This window comes from Acomys russatus, chromosome 5, assembly GCF_903995435.1.
Source record: "Acomys russatus chromosome 5, mAcoRus1.1, whole genome shotgun sequence".
Classification (NCBI taxonomy): Eukaryota; Metazoa; Chordata; class Mammalia; order Rodentia; family Muridae; genus Acomys; species Acomys russatus.
The window spans coordinates 11,800,484-11,818,727 of record NC_067141.1 but is presented as its reverse complement, the minus strand read 5'-3'; the positions used below and the strand labels follow the sequence as shown (position 1 = coordinate 11,818,727).

Below are 18,244 nucleotides of genomic sequence, written 5' to 3'. Positions count from 1 at the left end.
AGGCTCAGTTCAAAATGGCTATCTGCTCAGAATAGATTCTTTAAAGTTTTAATGTCCTAAAGCTTATCTTTTAGCAATTATATACAAGTTGGAGGGGAAATCAAGACCAAGATTAATTATCCAGTTAGGATAATTAGAACTCTTGGATTTGGTGTGGGAACATCTAGACTCGCTACACAGCAGCTCCTTACATACTAAAAGAAGAAAAGGCGTCCACCAGATACAGGATGAGATAAAGGCAAAAGAGAAGTGCATACAAGAAGAGCTTCTGTGAAGCTGCAGTACCTGCCATGATGTCACCAGCGGAGTCTGTGAAAATGCACCAAAAAAAAAAAAAAAAAAAAGCCATGGTCAACAATTTGTATTCATATCTAATTTTCTTCTTAAAATGCTGAAGACTATGGGCCTTCCAAAGCAATCATCTCCCTTTTCCCTGTTGAACAGAGATGACTTTGACGTTTAAGAGCTTGCAGGTTTGCAAGAATATGGACAGTGGCCACACAACACACAGCCCTGGAACTTCTGGTTCCTTGCTCTATCTAGAATCTCACAATATGATCATCACTGCCAGCAGTTGCCCCCCTCTCTACTGAGGCAGTAGCCAAGAGATGTCATCTGTGGTAAATCTGAACCTTCCCTCACTCCCTCTTATCTTCTCACCTCCTGCAGCAACACAATCCCACCGCAATGGCATCGGCAATGGGCATCACTGCTTTTGTTAATTAGAAACAGTGTCTAATTGGGCAGTTCTCTCTAGCCTCCAAATGACAATTGGGATTCTGACCCATGAAGGTCCTGGCAACTGATTGAATGTATTGACAGACAGTACCTGCTGGTCCTCCACTTGGTGTGTCGTCAATACCTAGTCAAAGACAGACGTGAGGGTGGGAGATAGATTAAATAAGACAGTCACACAACTCTCCAGAAAAGTCAGGCCCTTTGTTCACAGTCAGACATGCTCTGTTCTGGACCATTGGGAAAGGAGAATTAAAACTCGCTCAGGCTAGGGAGGGGATCAGTGAGCCAGAGTGAGGGACCGCACTGTGCCCTTGTGGTTCGGGTGCAGCATGACGCTTGTTTGATTTTGGCCAGTCCTATGCCAACCCTAGCCGGGCAATACTTAGAGCACGTGGCCCTGCGTGTGGAGTTGGCTATGCCTTTGAGAGGCTTATCAGTTCAGAACACATGCTGTAGTCTCTACTTTATTGAAAGCTGTGGGTATTAAAGGAAAATTCAGATGCACTGGTTGTAGGACACCATCTGTTATTAGCAGAACACTTGGGGAGCACTGGATGGTTGCTAGCAACCAGGCATGTCTGATAATAGTAAGCATTTGTAGAATTTCTAGTTTCCAGGTGAGACTTTGCACACTTTACAGATGCCAGAATCTAAGAGCAAAAAACTAACTCTTAAGTAAATTGACTTAAATATTGCCTCAGAGCACAGAGCTCTTGCTGAGTGCTTGCCTTCTGGTATTGACACCTCCCTTCCCAATGGCTGAGGCTTGGCAAGGCTCTCACCCTGAGATGTGATGCAAGCCATGCCACTCACCTGAGCAGACCACGCTGGCATCCTCATTGTGCCCACAGTTGTGGGAGAACCATCCGTGATGTGTGCACTGCCACACCTTGGTTTCATCCCCCATGCATTGCACATCGTCCAGCACGATATGGCCCATGCCTTTATCAAAGTAGCTCTCAGCTGGGGCTGACATGGCCTTACCACAGCCGAGCTGCTGGCACACCACCTTGGCATCTGCCAGGTCCCAGCTGTCATCACATACTGTGCCCCAGGTACCATTGTAAAAGATCTCTACTCGGCCCTCACACCTGTGGCTGCCATTCACCAGTCTCAAGGCCATACCTAGGAATGGAGAAACAGGTGCTTCTGAGATGTGGCTTTGTTCTCATATCCTAGGATCATCTGCAGGTTCAAAAAAATGTTCTCAGTGTTGGGCCAGAGGAGTGGCCCTGTGACCCAATTCCCTAAAATAATCTTGTTTTATGACTACTGAAGAGCAACTAATGCCTCTTAATTTGAAAATATCTCTCTGTGTGTATATATATCTTTGTTTGTGTGTGTGTGTGTGTGTGTGTGTGTGTGTGTGTGTGTGTGTGTGTGTGTGTAGGACTGGTCTCTTCTTCACCTCACTGCCACATCCAGTTCACACCAGTCTAGCAGGCTTGTGAGTGTCTGGGAATTCTCCTGTCTCTGCCTCCTGAACTCAGATTCTTGACCCACTGAGCCACCTCCCAGCTCAGTAATTTAGTCTCTTAAGCTCTCAAAAGTATCCCAGTTGGAAGATAACACAATACGCAACTGAGAGCTCTGGAATGTTCCTTCTTCCTCTGCAGAATCCGAGAGTTCCACAAAGTGTTCTGAATGGCGGGGTTTCAACCCAGTTGGAAGAAAATAGACACACACACACACACACACACACACACACACACACACACGCACACACACACACACACACACTTTGTGACAGTTCCAGAATAATCTTTTCCATTGCTTTTTTTCTTTCTGTGGGAAGGGAAGGTCTCCAGGGGTTCGGAGACCTCAGACATATGTTTCTAGATGCTTTAGGGGAAGATGCTGACCATGGGTGGCAGAGCAGGGGTAAGGGCTATGACTGACAGTGTGGAGGCCAATCAGGAACAGAGGTGGACACAACAGATATGATGTAATCCAGGCCAGATTTCAAAGGCATCTTCTCTCTAAATGGGACAAGGCACAGTGAGATGTCAGGATACCCACCATTTTCCCTTTCGTCTTGCTGAACGGTGTTGTACAGAGCATAGAACCCTGTGTTGGTGATCATGGTGTCACTTTTAAACACCACGGTCATGAAGTTTGAAGAGGAGAGGAACGTGAGCTCTGCCCCACCACAGACTTTGCCCATGGAGAGTGAGGCAACTGGCTGTCCATCGAACACCTCGACAAAGTCGTAAGGGCACCCATAGATGTCCTCTAGTCTGAGGGGATAAAAGCAGCATTAGTCTCCCCATGTCAACTCTATCATCTCCTCCCCACCTCCCATCATTCCACCTCTAAGAAGGAGCCCCTTGAGCCTGCCCCTCCCCAACCTCTTCCTCCTGAACCATCCTAATCTGTCCGACTTCCCATTTTCATCGTCATGTTTGGTGGTGGCTTCCATCTAGAAGCCTAGCTTTCAGTCTCTCTGACCCTCTTTCTTTTTTCCCTAAATATCTCTTCAGTGTCTCTGACCCTTTAATTCAAGCCCTGCTTTGGGTGGTGGTCAATGTTCATCAGAGACTTATGGAATAAAATGACCCGGAAGACCCTGAGTCAGGGAGACAATGACACACTTAAAAGGGCCTACTGGGGCAGGGCTCATCTCACTGAGGTCCCAAATTCCTCATTATATTTAACCTGGATGATGAGAGAGTTGTGCCAAGAACCCCGTGTGCTGTACTCTTCTGCCTTGACCCAGCCTAGATTGGCAGGTACTGATTGCTTTGACGTCATAGCACATACCAACTTATCACTCTCTCAGAGTTTCCACTGAGTTAATGGGTTGTTTCAGTAGTGTTTGTCTTTCCACCCAGAATGTAAACTCATGGCATCAGAGGCCTTATCTATTTTGTTCAGCGCTATAAGCCCAGTCCTGGACAGGAGCCCACACAGAGTGGGAGCAACGAATGTGTGGAAGGCACACCAATGTTTTTCTAACATAATAAATATTACATATTATGTAACATGATATATTTAATCTCTGAACAAGTATCCATCTGTGTCTCCATTATAAATTCTCATTGCAAACACAGACACACACACACACACACACACACACAGATATATGTATATACACATACCAAATGGGCACACTTTACACACACAGACACACACACACACACACACACACAGATATATGTATATACACATACCAAATGGGCACACTTTACACACACAGACACACAGACACACAGACACACACACACACACACACACAGATATATGTATATACACATACCAAATGGGCACACTTTACACACACAGACACACACACACACACAGATATATGTATATACACATACCAAACGGGCACACTTTACACACACAGACACACACACACACACACAGATATATGTATATACACATACCAAAGGGGCACACTTTACACACACAGACATACACACACAGATATATGTATATACACATACCAAATGGGCACACTTTACACACACAGACACACAGACACACACACACACAGATATATGTATATACACATACCAAACGGGCACACTTTACACACACAGACACACACACACACACACACAGAGATATATGTATATACACATACCAAAGGGGCACACTTTACACACACACACAGACACACACACACACACACACACAGATATATGTATATACATATACCAAACGGGCACACTTTACACACAAATTCAGTACTAAATTTCAAAATCTGCCATTATACATCTATCCCAGTGAAGTAAAAACCAAGCACCTAATACGAACACATTTTTGTTTTGTTTTGTTTTTGAGACAGGGTCTCTCTATGTACCCCTGTCTGTTCTGGAACTCAATATGTAGACCAGGCTACCCTGGGCACTGTCTACCAAGTGCTGGCATTAAAGACATGCATCACCATGCCCAGCTATAAAAAAAATTTTTTAAGGGAAAAAAAGCAGTAATTCAATTTATGTGTGAAGTACAACAGAGTGGCAGTAACAGGCATTAAATTGAAATGGAAGCCATGCCCAAGGCATTCCTATGTAGAGGAGTCAAGTAAGCCCCCAGAGGAACCCTGACTTTGATTTGCAACATAAATAGCTGAACTTGAGTTATTTCCTGTAAAGGACTCTGTGGTATAGTGTTTGCACTGTGGCAAGCTTGAAGCCTTGAGTTCAGTCCCAAGTGACTCAAAAAAAAAATAAAATAAAATAAACAAACACACAAAGAAGCAAGTAAACAAATGCCTAGTTTGCATTAAAGAAAAACAATCCAAGCTTAACCAGAAATAGCCTACACATTTCCACAGTGAGGGCCTTCCTACAGGGATGGACCAAATGAGGCAGTTCCACAGCTGCAGCCAAGTAAACATTCTCTTTGTTTTACTGCTGTGCCTAGAAAGACTTTCCTCTGCAGTTCCTTAGTGCAGGCGCCGAACCAGTTCTTGTTAGTTACCTAACTCATAAATCTTTGTTTGACAAATCAACTAAAAATACCACTGTGCCCCAGCTTATCCATTTTTTTTCAATCTGGGAAATTATTACTTGGAGACAGGGATGGTTAGTGAGAATGAACTTTAAACATGGTATAACTCAGAAACGCCATCTATCTCTTTTCAGAGAGGGTCTCTGGCTGGCCTTGAGCTCCAGGATAGATTGGCCAGCCCTTGGGGATCAGCCTGGCTCCACCTCCTCAGCAATGGGGTTACAAGTATGTATTGTCATACTCAGGAGTTTTATGTGGGTTCTGAGGATTGAACTCAGATCTTCTTGCTTGCCAGGCAAGCACTTTACTGACTAAGCTTTCTCTCCAGCCACCATATATAGACATAATTTTACCACTTAAATGTGAAGCAAAGTTCTATAGGAATTACAGAAAGAAAAACAAACAAGCCTCAGCATAAAGCATGTTATTCTAATGTTAGTCTCACAACTGTGCTCATGATGGTGCTGGAAAACTCTTCTTGGGAGAAGTAGAAGGAATTGCCTGGATCATTATAGGACATTTAGCAGTCGTGATCCCCATCTGTAGATGGCAGTGACTCCACCCCAACTATGACACTTAAAAATGTCCCCAGACCCAGGGAACTACCTTGGAGACAGGTGTTATAATCACCTCTAGTTGAGAAGCCCTTTGTGAATAATAAAACATTTGATAGCCCAAGAAACAAGATGTAGATAACAAATATATTTTAGATTTTAAACATCATCAAACTCCAAAATTATTCACTTGCTCTTCACTCTGGGCAATATATTAAATGACTCTGTAATCGGTGTGCTTTAAAACTATTGGAGAAATTTATGCTGTAATAAGCATGTAGGTTATAGGAGGTTTGGGGGTGGTGGTTACACCTTCTTGGAATAGTGGAGTGTGGCGTGCTCTGTTTCACTGCCCACATGTTTCACACCTTTAGGGTGGCACTAGGATCCTTGACAGCTGTGGCTAATGAACGCAAGAAGAAGGAAGTGCAGAGGTCTGGGACAATCTGAGAGACAAAGTCAGAAAGAGAGAATGACTCTGGTGTGACATTATATAAAGACGGTTTCCTGGTATCTGGAAAGGTTTTCTTTAAGAAGTTACCTATATGACTATATGCCTGTATTTGCTGTTGGCCTTTTGCGTTTGAGGATTCAACTATGTGTGACTCAAAACTAGTTGACTTAAACTTTTGTGCTGAACTTGCACTTCTTCTTGTCACTACTCAGGAAACAACACAGCATAGCGGTGACTTGTCCCACATCTAAATTGCATTTCTTGGGTGTAATAAGTAACCTGAGATGATTTAAAGAACATGGGAATGTGTACAAAGGTTACTTCTAAATACTATAATATTTTATATAAGAGATTTAGATGTCTATGGCAACTGGGGTCCCGGATCTTGGACCCAATCTGTGAACACCAAGGGACAAATGTGTATATATGATATATTAAATGTATACACATAAATATATGCATGTGAATGTACATTAAAATATGATAGTGTTTTCAAATACGTCATGGCTGGGGGAATAAGTAGGAAGACAAAGTGCTTCATGGGAGAAATGAATAAACCGTTTAATTTTTGGAAAAAAATTTCTCAGTAGGGTCCTGATGGAAATTCTTGAAGGGAAAAGCAAGTAGACTTACTTCACATCATTCCTGAGAAAGGATGACACAGTGAGAACAAGAAAAATCAGATCTGGGGGCAAGAAGCTTATGTGGGATGGAGCAAAGGTCTTTAGGTTTGGCCCACCCAGCCAGAGCTCCTTGTCTCAGTGTCTGGGTGTCCACGCGTTTTACCTCAGTGAATGAGGCACTGGGACAGTTGACTAAAAGACACCCACAACAAAAACCATCAGTGGTCACATAAACAGTGAAAGGATCCCCCTCCCCCCTCCATGGAAAGGCGTTCCTCTTGGGAAATCACAGACTCAAACCTAGTCTGCCATTACAACAGAGAAAGGTAACGCTGCTTACTTCACACTTGGGATTGTCAGTTCTATGTTGAACTTCTCAGCCACACGTATCTCCCAGACGCACTCCGTGTCAGTCGGGTAGTTAGTCGGATACCAAGGACTGGAGAAGGAGCCTGAGAGACTTGAAATTACTCCTCCACAAGAGTGACTTCCTTCTGTGAAAGCAGATGAGAGACCTGTGGTTGACATCTTCAGGAAGGCACCTGGAGTTTTCCCAGATGCTGAGTCCAGAATTGCATCAAATTCTACAGTGGGAATCACAAAATGAGAAGACGTTTGGCTGGCCTGGACAGCCATGGTTTGGCTGGTACAAGTAGGTATAGATCTAAGAGGGTTTGTATAAGAGCAAAATATATTATTGGCAAGCAGGCTTCTAGAACTGAAAGTAAGGCTAGATTCGTGTGTATTGGGAGCACGTGGAGAGCACACAGGCTATACTCCTCTCTCTCTCTCTCTCTCTCTCTCTCTCTCTCTCTCTCTCTCTCTCTCTCTCTCTCTCTCTGTGTGTGTGTGTGTGTGTGTGTGTGTGGTTGTGAATGTACATGTAAACATGTGTACATGGGGTGGGCAGAGGCAAGCCCCATGTTGTTTCTTAGATGTTGCCCACCTTGTTTTTTGAGACAGGGTCTCTCATTTGCCCTGGGACTCACTGGTTAAGCTAGACTGGCTTGCCAGTGAATCCCAGGGATCCACCCAATGTTGGCATTGAAAGAATACAACAGTGCACCTAGCTTTGTTGGCCGGGGGGGGGGGGCGCTAAAACTTAGGTCCTTTGCACTTTCAAGACAAGTGCTTTACTAACTGAGCTATCCCCCTGTCTTTCTAGACTCTTGTCATGAAAGCCAGCTCAACTCTTATAATTAATTCAGAAACATTTTCTTTATATTAAAAAAATTTTAGTCTGTTTATGTGCTAAAAATCCATTATAAAATATTATCTTCTCTTTGCAAAAAACTATTCCAGTAGGAGAATGAGTGGAGGGTAAAAATAACTAAAATGCAGTCAAGTTTAGGATCTAATCTGTCTACACAGGCATCTTGCAATCTCTGTTATCCTTAGGCCAATTCATTTTCTGATTCATTACAGAGGAGTCTGAAGCACACAGGTCAGAAGGTTCAAGAACTCCCTTAACCACTCCCCCAGCTCTCCTCTTTGGCCAGATCTGATATGAAGTTCAGGACTCCTAACTTTAATATTTGATTGAGGTCTTTCCTGGAGGTAGACAGTAGTAACAATCACTAGGTGGGAAGCATTGGGGTGACATTCCTGGAGCTAAAGTCAGGGAAGAGGACAGCTGAGACCCCTTCTTGAGAATCAGCGTGAAGCAGGAGGCAGGAGCTCACACGAGCTGCACCTGGAAGGAATCCTAAACTCCAGTGGAGGTTACTGCTCTATGGTATTGAGCAGGCTACCACAGGTCCTGCCTTGGGTGTTAAGTCAGCAGGTCCACAGAGGAGTTCAGAAGGTTTGCTTTCTTAGCAGCAGTGTGATCTTGTCCCGCTAGGAGGGTTTGCTATTGAATGCATCTTAATTTTCCTGTTTGCTAGCACTTCTTAACCCGTGTCCCTGTGTCCAACTTTTCTCTTCTCCACATATCAATTCTCTTCCGAACCACAATGGACTTCCTTCTCCTTCTCCTTCCTGTCTTGCCTTGTTCTGTCACCAGGGATGATGGGTTGGGATCTAGTAACATTTGAAGAACATCACAGACAGTTCTTATCTGAGCTACTGTTTTATCTTATTACTATTGGGGGCAGAATAATAATTCCATTAGTAATTCTGGAGGGGGAAGAATACAGTTATGTGTTATGAGATGGCACCTCCAAACACGTGCATCATGTACCCTGCTTTTCTTCACTCCCTTCCCACACTGTACTTCTTCATGCCCCTCTTCCCTGGTTCTCTTTCTCCAGTTACTTCCCACTTCTACACTCCTGTTACATAAATTATACTAGTCTCTCTATTTCTTACCTCCTTTAAATACCCATTACCCATCATGACTCCCCTTTTTAAATTTTACAGCTTATGACACACATGGATGCACATCTTTTCCAACTACATACATCAAAGTATATTAATGTGCATGGTATATAAAGAACCACTGGGTTTTAGATTTCTGATGCACATTAGAATCATATGGGAGCTTAATTATCACTGCTGACTAGGGGTGGCCCCTGAGATTGTGATGTGACCAGTCTTGGGAGCAGCAGAGGTACTGGGAAACTCCAAAGCTCCCTGTTGGTTCTAGCGTGTGTCTAGAATTGGAAATCACTGCTCTGGTCACTGTCCACCAGTGTCTAGGTCAGGACACAGATTTCTCAACTTTGAAGAGATGGAATTTACAGCTCTGGACTTACCTGTGGGTGAAGGAGTCACCTCTGCATCTGCATGAATGTGAAAAAAATGAGATTAGGGGATTTAAAACTAAGCTCCATGGAGACAAAAAAATGATATTTATTTTTCCAATGTGAGCATGTCCCAAGCAGACAGGCTTAATGCTATATAAGCAAGCATATAGATACAGTTTTCGCTGGGAAAGCAGCTTCAGACAACAGGAAAAGCCAACTAAGTATCCCTGAGCATCTGTCTTCAGAACAGCCAGACTCAACAGTCCCTGTCTACCCTACTGAAGGGCTGTTGCTTGTGTCAACTTAGCAGTTCTAACATTGCCCAAGAGGCAAACCTCTGAGCTTGTTTAAGGAATTTCTAGATAAGGTTGCTGTGGTGGAAAGACCCACTCAAAATGTAGACAGTACAATTTCATGGGCTGGGGTACCAGCTTGAATGAAAAGAAACAAGTTCACTGGCAGTACCCCACCACCACCTCTGCTTCCTGGCTTCAATGCAATATGTCCAGCTGCCTGAATCTCCTTCCTCCATGACATCTCTGTCAGGGTGGCCTGCCCCTGAACTATGATGTCAGGTCTTTTGTTTACAGCCAGGAGAAACATAACTAATATGGTCATTTTCAACAGTGTCACATTCCTGCTCTGTTCATAGCTTTTATCCACCATAAAGATGCCTCATAGGAAAAAAAAAAAACCATTATAGGAGACAGAGTACCTGAGCAGATAACTCCAGCATCCTCATGGTGGCCGCAGTTGTGGTCCAACCAGGCAGAGCTTGGGCACTGGCCAAAGTGATTCTCTTTTCCTGAACACTGAATGTTGTCTAGCAGGATATTTCCAGAGCCTGGGCCAAAGTAGGCACTTCCAGGAGCAGCAACAGCATGGCCACACCCCAGCTGTCTGCACACAACCTCAGCTTCGTTCATGTCCCACAAGTCATCACACACGGTGCCCCAGGCCCCCTGGTGGAGCACCTCCACACGCCCCGAGCACTGTCCAGCGCTGCCTGCCAGCCGCAGCACTGGTTTGTCTCCTAAACAGAGGAAGATTTCATTTTTGAGTGTGGGAAGGTTTATGTAGGACTTCTCCTAGAGGCTATGTCATGGCCAAGGCCAGCACAGGCACAAACCCTTGGGGGGCAGTCTTGATTCCATCTGAAGCCCCAGGGTGATACAGTAAGGCAAAACTGGGTTGAGTCTTGTTCTATTGACCCTGCACAACAATCATTTCATCTCTCTGATTTGTTTCCTCATTTGGAAAGCGAGGAACCTAACAAGCGTTTAATCCCAGAAGCTCTTGGGATGAATCGGTGAGGGCATACATATAAGGCACACAGATCACACACACCAGAAAGGAATTTCTTTCCTCAGAGACAAACAAACCCAAACTTCAGACACTTAATCTGGTTTTCTGGAAGCCTCAAAAAAATTACTGGAGAACTGAACATCAGAAATTCCACAACGGACAGGCAGTGTCTCTTGCAGTATGCACACACATTGAACCTAGCTCTGCAATGACTGGCTACAAGGCCAGGGCTAGCAGAATTTCTGAAACCTCTAGTCAGGATGAGTCTGTGGTTTAAGGCATGCTAGATGTGAGTTGGGTCAACAGGTAAAGAGGAGTGTTGGGCTTCCACATTTCAGAACTCTGGACAGTTCCCAAAGAGCTTGTGACAGCTGATGCAGTCTGAAGACCCTCCACAGAGCATGCCTTTTCCTGGTAGCTGCCTGGAGGGTCATAACTATGTAACTTTTACAACTGGAGTTTGCAGCATCTTTTTGTATGGGGTGAATGTTACCATCTTACTGTCCCTTGCTATCTGGCCCTCATGGTGAGAAAAGCTAGCCCCTTGTGATGTACCACCTCTAGCAGGGGTGATGTGTGTGTGTGTTGGGGGGCGGGGCATGGTTAAAAGTGAACCAGACTTTTGTAAATAGGAGAGTCAAGTTAGAAGTTGTACTCTATTGTATCCCCAAAGCTACCTGGATCTTCCTACCTGACTCCCTTCCATCTTGTGGAATTGCATTGAAAAAAGCATAAAAACCAGTGTTTGTTGTCATATAATCACTGCGGAACACCACTGTCAAGATGTCTGAGGAGGAGAAAAATACCACAGCGGACGGAGCACAGAACTTCCCCATGGAGAGCGATGCAATTCTGGGGCCATCGAAGATCTCAACTGAGTCATAGGGACATCCAAGGATATCTTCCAGGCTGGCGAGTGGGGGGGGGGGTGAAAGCCAAGTGTTAGTGGCACAGTATTGACACCCTTAGTATCAATGCCCCCAAATGTGATGATCTCAGAACACGAAGTATTCACTAGTCTTTCTCAAATACTTTTTCAGAATTCTACTTTCTTTTCCCAGGGAGTATAGGAAGCTTATTATTACAACCTTTCTCATGAGTTTTAAAATCATAGTAGTTCTGAGAATACAGCTTAGGAACTTGTGGTTGCTAGGCATTTTTCTTTGCCTGTTTTTATTTAAAGCAAATCTAAATTGACAGCCTTGACACAGTCATAACTAGACAATGATCCAGTGCTTGGATGAGGCGGGCTCCTCATGGAACTCGTGGTCCTGCTGTATTGCAGCATGGGGTGTGTCATGTGAAAGAAGGAAAGCCCTATGAGGATTTCATTGAAAGAAAGCTTTTGGTGAGGAACTAGGGCTTTGACATCAGATGGACCTGCATCCACTGTCAATGGGAAAAATTAGTTCCTCTCCACAATCTCACTTCCCTCATACCTAATGAGAATGGCAAAAATGTCACCAAGCTATGGTGGTGCTAGAGCATGGTAAGGCCTAGAAGCATACAGCCCAGGGCCATGGAGACAGCTCGGTTGGTAAAGTGTTTGTTGTTAAACATGAAGACCTGAGTTTAATCCCCAGAACCCACATGAAAATCCTGGTTGTGGTGGCCTAGCCTACTCCAAGAGCTCAAGGCCAACGAGAGAACCTTTTTTGAAAAACAAGGTGGACAGTGCTTGATAAATGACACCCGAAATGACCTTTGACCTCCACATGAACATTGGTGTATGCACACACACATACACATAGGAGAAGCATGTGGTTTAGGGTCTAGAGACACAATCAGCATTCAGAAACACCGGCTGTTACTTTATAGCATGGCCATGAGCTGGTGGCGGTGACTATGGAACACTGGTTCTCTTTGTGTCTGAGGTGAGGCAACTGCTCTTCTGTCTTCTCTCACTTTGGGAAGCATTTGTAAAATGCACAGCCGGAGTCTAGAATAGTTGACTAATGTGTCTAAAGAGTCTCACAAAATTTATATAAAATATTGGTGAGCAGAAAGTCTAGCCTGAGAGGACATATGCTAGTGCCTAGTGTATAAAGTCAAAGGTTCTGAACATTTGAGGAATATTTTTTTCTTTTATTAATTTATTCACATTACATCTTAATTGTTATCCCCTCCCTTGTATCCTCCCATTCCTCCCTCCCTCCCATTTTCCCCTTACTCCCCTCCCCTATGACTGTGCCTGAGGGGGACTTCCTCCCCCCGTATATGCTCATAGGGTATCAAGTCTCTTCTGGGTAGCCTGCTATCATTCCTCTGAGTGCCACCAGACTTCCCCATCCAGGGGACGTGGTCAAATATGGGGCACCAGAGTTCATGTGAAAGTCAGACCCCACCCTCCACTTGGGGAATATTTTTAAAGAAAAAAACACAAATTATCAAAGCAGGGCTGTGTCACATATGTTGATAAATGATTTGCCACATTTTTCCATCCAGAAGAGACGTACTGAATTAACTACAAAATTAACTCAGCCTTTGAACTTAGAAATGCTGTGCTATTTTGTGCTTTTATGATTTCATCTCACTAAAGAAAATGTCTTTACCACAGCTGAGAAAACCGACATTCTTATTCAGACTGAGCCCTCCTCTTTAGAACTAGTTTCTTACTTCAAATTTGGAATCATAAGCTCTATGCGGAAGTTTTTCCCCACATGGATCTCCCAAACACACTGGATGTCTGTTGGGTAGTTTTCGGGGTACCGTGGACTCGAAAAGGAACCAGAGAGACTGGAAATGACCCCTCCACAAGATCTACTTCCTCCTGAAACACGAGAAAGGATGTCATGTGGCAGCCACGCAGTGTCACTGAGTGATCTTAGGAATGACGAGCTCACAAGACAGCGTGCTCATGACAGACAAGTCAAGTGTGGTCATGTGGCAGTTGGCCTCAGTGAGCTGATATTTAGTTTACAATCTCCTGGGAAGCCATTCAATCAAATTCTGATGACCCAAAAGTAACACCCAGCACGAGAATCCCCCATCTCTCCCTCTGCTCCCACCATCTGCACAGAGATGTCTCACTTATGCTCTCTGTTTGCTGTATCTCTCCTTTCCAAATAGAAAGAATCTTTGCTTTCTGGGGGAAAAGAAAAGATTATGCACTGTGAGAGACTGGGGAAGAGTGACACAAAGACAGGCTATCGTCTTGTGTAAGGAGGAGCATTTTGAGGATTGTGGAGAAAGACTGTGGAACAACTTTGGAGTCCCATGAGCCAGGGAAAGGAAGGGACAGTGGGTGCGGTTGGGAGCTTATGACTGGGCCCACCCCTCAGTACACCGTAAGCACTTTGTTGGAGCGTGTTCCCTTTAACTCAGTGTATTCAGACTAGAACTCGTAGATTTGGGGATTTATGAAAGTTAAACAAGAAGACAAAGATCTAATTCTTCTATAGTCACTGTCATTTTAGCATGAGTAGATATAGCCCTACACAGGTACTCAAGGCAACGTGTTGCCTAAAAGAGTAGATAACTCAGAATCATCTGGTTATTGGGGGAGGGGGACTTTGAAAGCACAACACACTTCATTGACTTTCATTCTTTTCATTACTATGACCACCTTATAATCTCCCAGGCTCCCACAGATTTCCAATATTTCCAAAGATGGATGCTGGGAGCTGATTCCAGCCATCCTACATTTCTGTCACTGATCATATTCTGGGATGAGAGGAAACTGGAATCAAATACAAGGTGTTGCCCAAGTTCTCTCTGCCACAGATCCAATTGCCCAGTCCTTTTTGTGGAGACAAAGTCTCATTATGTAGCCAAGGATGGCCTTGAACTCACACCCTCCTGTCTATACCTCTCAAGTGAGAAGATGACGTCTATATGGCAGCACACTCCGCCAATCAGTCCATACTCCATTATCACATTTGTAGGTTACAACAACAGGGCCAAGACACACAGGAAATGAAAAACAGATAACTATGATCCTAAGCAAGGCAGGCTGAGTATGGGTCAAATGGACTGTTGAACTACATTCTACTATCTTGTTGGCATCTTGTCTACTTTGTCATGGGAAGACCCACAGCCTTCCTCTCTCTCATTCTCCTCCTAACAGTCAGAATTTACAGAGTGGCAGCAGAGGACTAATTCCTTCACCCACATCCCAGGGGCTCCTTTGTGCTACATCCAGATTGCCTGGAATCTGAGAACATGGAGTTACCATTTCACATAAAGGAGTGACTACCTGTTATTGGATCCTGAGAAGTTGGAGGAGGACCTAGAAGGGAATAAAAAAAGATAAAGAATAAAGAAGATAATAATGACATCCATGTATTTGGTGGCAACTTAGAAGAGTCTGATGCTGCGGAGTGAACATTCTCTGTAGTTCTATGGCACATCAAAGGCAGCCAGTGATGCTTGGACATGCCTCTTATCACCACATGAGGACCTGGCTCCCTCCCTTGAAAATGAATGGACTCTGTGACAGCTTGGAATAGGATACAGCAGAGTCTATGTTGTGACTTAATGAACTACTGATATCCACTTCCTGTTTCTGAGCATGATGCTTACTTACACAGATTCAAACCATCTCACTCTTTGAAGAGACTATATGAAGAGGCCCCAAGACTTCCTGGTAAGGTAGAGGGCTCATCTTCACAGCTGTACCCATGAAGGTACTGATCATGTAAATGAGGCTATCCCAAACTCTCTAAACCAGAACCTGGTTTGAGACCCTAGCCTGATGCTCTGAGGAGCAGAAGAATTTCCCAGTGGAGCCCTGCTCCACTTCCTGACCCACAAAATCATGGCATGTATCTAAACGTAGCTACCTTAAACCATGAAATTTTAGTCAGCAATGGATAACCAGAACGGCTCCATCTTCATTTCTTTATCACCCGTCCCATTTACATGAAGGAGTGAACTACAGACAAGCCTTCATTTGAATAGCTACTGTTGGCGTTGAGGATTTAGCTCAGTGGTAGAATGCTTGCCTAGCAAGCATTAAGCTCCGGGTCTAGTCCTCCAGTCTGAGAGATGTAAAAATACCCATGATTCCTGGCCTTAGCCCTGTAGCTTTAGAGAGCACTTCTGTTCTCATTAGTGACCCTAACACATAAGCTGCCCTTGCCTCAGGCCACCCAGCACTCATCAGGATCTCCTCCAGGCAAATGTTCCTCTCAGTGGCTTGTGCCTTACTTGCTCTCTGTAGCTGGAGAGATAATCCTGGTACATGCAAAACGTGAATCCTAATTTCCCCTCAAGCTGTATCTTACAAAATGTCTGACCACCCTGCTGGAGAGACAATGTGAAGAGGTCCCGTGAGCACAGGGAAAGGACAGGGTGCTCTCTCTAAGCCGCCCCGATAGTTACTGTGGGAAGGCATTGGTTCTTCCTTATCCTCAACCATAGGGATTAAATAATTAATGTATCCTTCCATCATATCTACCAATATTTTGGGCAGAGGTTGCAGTGAAAAGAAATGTTTCATTCACTTCGTGTGTGTGTGTGTGTGTGTGTGTGTGTGTGTGTGTGTGTGTGTGTATACATACACACACATATATTTCAATGTAAAAACTTGGTTCTCCCATTAATTTGTGAAATGATCAAAATTGCTTAACCTTTCTTAAATCTTTCTTCTGAAAGCATAGCATGTGTGTCTTTTAAAGAATTGTCTTGGCAATGAGCAGTAACATGAGCAAACTGTCTTCCCATCTTTGCTATAACATGTCTCATCTGGGTGTCCTGGGCCACTGTGTGTATACTAGAGGTCAAGTGCTCTGGCTAATATCCCCTGGATATCCCAGAGTGCCTTGCTAACTTTCTACGCATCTGTTTATCTGGAAAATGTAAGTAACTGAAGTATCTTCCTAAAGGGAATTCAGAGTTGGGGGTGTCCCTGATTTACAAAGATCTGACATGGCTTTCTATGAAGGAGAAACTACTCTTCAAAATTTGACTTTGGATCTTTTCATCGAGTCACATATGTGGTATGGTCCTCCCTCAAGATGCTGGGCCACAGCAGTGAGCTCCCAGGTACCACAGACGGTGAGAATGTGTGGCAGGTGCTCTCAGTGTGCTGTTGCTGAGCCAGAAAGAACAGTAGGTTAGGTATATGACATACAGTCTATGACTTATGGTATTTTTATAGTGGGCTTTCTGAGATATAAGCCCATCATGATTGAGGAATGTCCATCTATACATGTATCAAGAACTCAGAATAATGCCTGCCTCTTAGCATAAAAAAAAAGGCATTTGCTACTGTTTTCACAGTTGTTCTCATTGAAAGGGAGATTTCTTTAACTAGGAGAGCAGTGCACATACCTGGCGGCACAGGAGGAGGAGGGCCATCTGAATCTGCACACACAAAGAGAAGCAACAGGTCACTCCCTTTGATGAGTTCAAAGTGTGGAGAGTGAGGTGACAAGAGTCGGATGGTGAAGAAAAGGGACAGGCTCATGATCTTCTGGGCACAGAAACCAGCTACTACAACCGTCAATTGAGCACCCTCATCTAAAGGCAGTCTGTGGCTTAGAAAACTTAGCCCAGCCACTGGGTAGTTTGCTAGTTACCCACTGTACCCCTATGCAGAGTTCCAGGGGGACTCTTAAAGTTCAGAGTCCTGACTCCTTTTCATACCTATTCAGTGATAGTTTCTTGGGAGACTCTTTACTGTAATAGCCCAGAGTGACACCCATAGCTACCTTAGACATCCCACAGCCGCCAAGAGCTACTCATGACAGGATAGATGTCTGTGCCCAGGACCTGGTCCTGAAAGGTTGCTTAAAGACTCAAATGGATGGATGGGAAACTTCACCCATAAAAGATGGTTTCAAAATGTCTTCGGTTGCATAGGGAGAAAATGGATACCTGAGCAGATGACACCAGCATCCTCGTGGTGGCCGCAGTTGTGTTCTGACCATCCCGAATGTGGACACTGGCCGAGGTAATGTTCCATCCCAGAACACTGAATGTTGTCCAGGAAGATGTCTCCTGAGCCTGGGCCAAAGTAGGCCTCCCCGAGACTAGAAATAGCCTGGCCACACTCTAGCTGGCGGCACACAACCTCAGCTTCGTTTGAACCCCACAAGTCATCGCACACAGTGCCCCAGACTCCCTGATGAAGGATCTCCACTCGTCCTGAGCACCGACTGGAGCCACCCACCAGGCGAATCTCTGGCCAGTCTCCTGCAGACGGAGATGTGGTGTGAGTCCCCATACCCCAAAACCTTCACCTGGAATTCAGCAGTACGAGGCTCAGAGGAAGGGTGGGGTGGGGTCTTGGGCATTGATCCTCACATTTACTGTGGGTGTCTGAGTTAAGGTTTGTGGGATTCAGCAAATTTCATGTCAACAGGATTTTTGGTTCCCATGTTAGCTACCAATGATATAGCCATAAAAAAACCCTTAGGGAACCTGAGTCTACTCACATCCCAGTGAAATATATACATCAGTGCAAGGCACTATTCCACACTA

General features: G+C 44.5%; 1 protein-coding gene across 1 annotated transcript in view; it reads right to left on the bottom strand.

Moving 5' to 3' along the window:
* LOC127188790 (deleted in malignant brain tumors 1 protein-like) overlaps positions 1 to 18,244 on the bottom strand; it is a 114,228-nt gene that overhangs the window by 47,634 nt on the left and 48,350 nt on the right. Inside the window, exons 18-28 of the mRNA XM_051145095.1 lie at positions 17,639 to 17,956; positions 17,093 to 17,125; positions 15,015 to 15,047; positions 13,436 to 13,589; positions 11,511 to 11,728; positions 10,230 to 10,547; positions 9,524 to 9,550; positions 7,168 to 7,321; positions 2,758 to 2,975; positions 1,552 to 1,863; positions 830 to 862 (exon numbers count right to left, since the gene is read on the bottom strand). Of these exons, the coding sequence (XP_051001052.1) occupies positions 830 to 862; positions 1,552 to 1,863; positions 2,758 to 2,975; positions 7,168 to 7,321; positions 9,524 to 9,550; positions 10,230 to 10,547; positions 11,511 to 11,728; positions 13,436 to 13,589; positions 15,015 to 15,047; positions 17,093 to 17,125; positions 17,639 to 17,956 (1,818 nt within the window). The remainder of the gene's footprint in view (positions 1 to 829; positions 863 to 1,551; positions 1,864 to 2,757; positions 2,976 to 7,167; positions 7,322 to 9,523; positions 9,551 to 10,229; positions 10,548 to 11,510; positions 11,729 to 13,435; positions 13,590 to 15,014; positions 15,048 to 17,092; positions 17,126 to 17,638; positions 17,957 to 18,244) is intronic.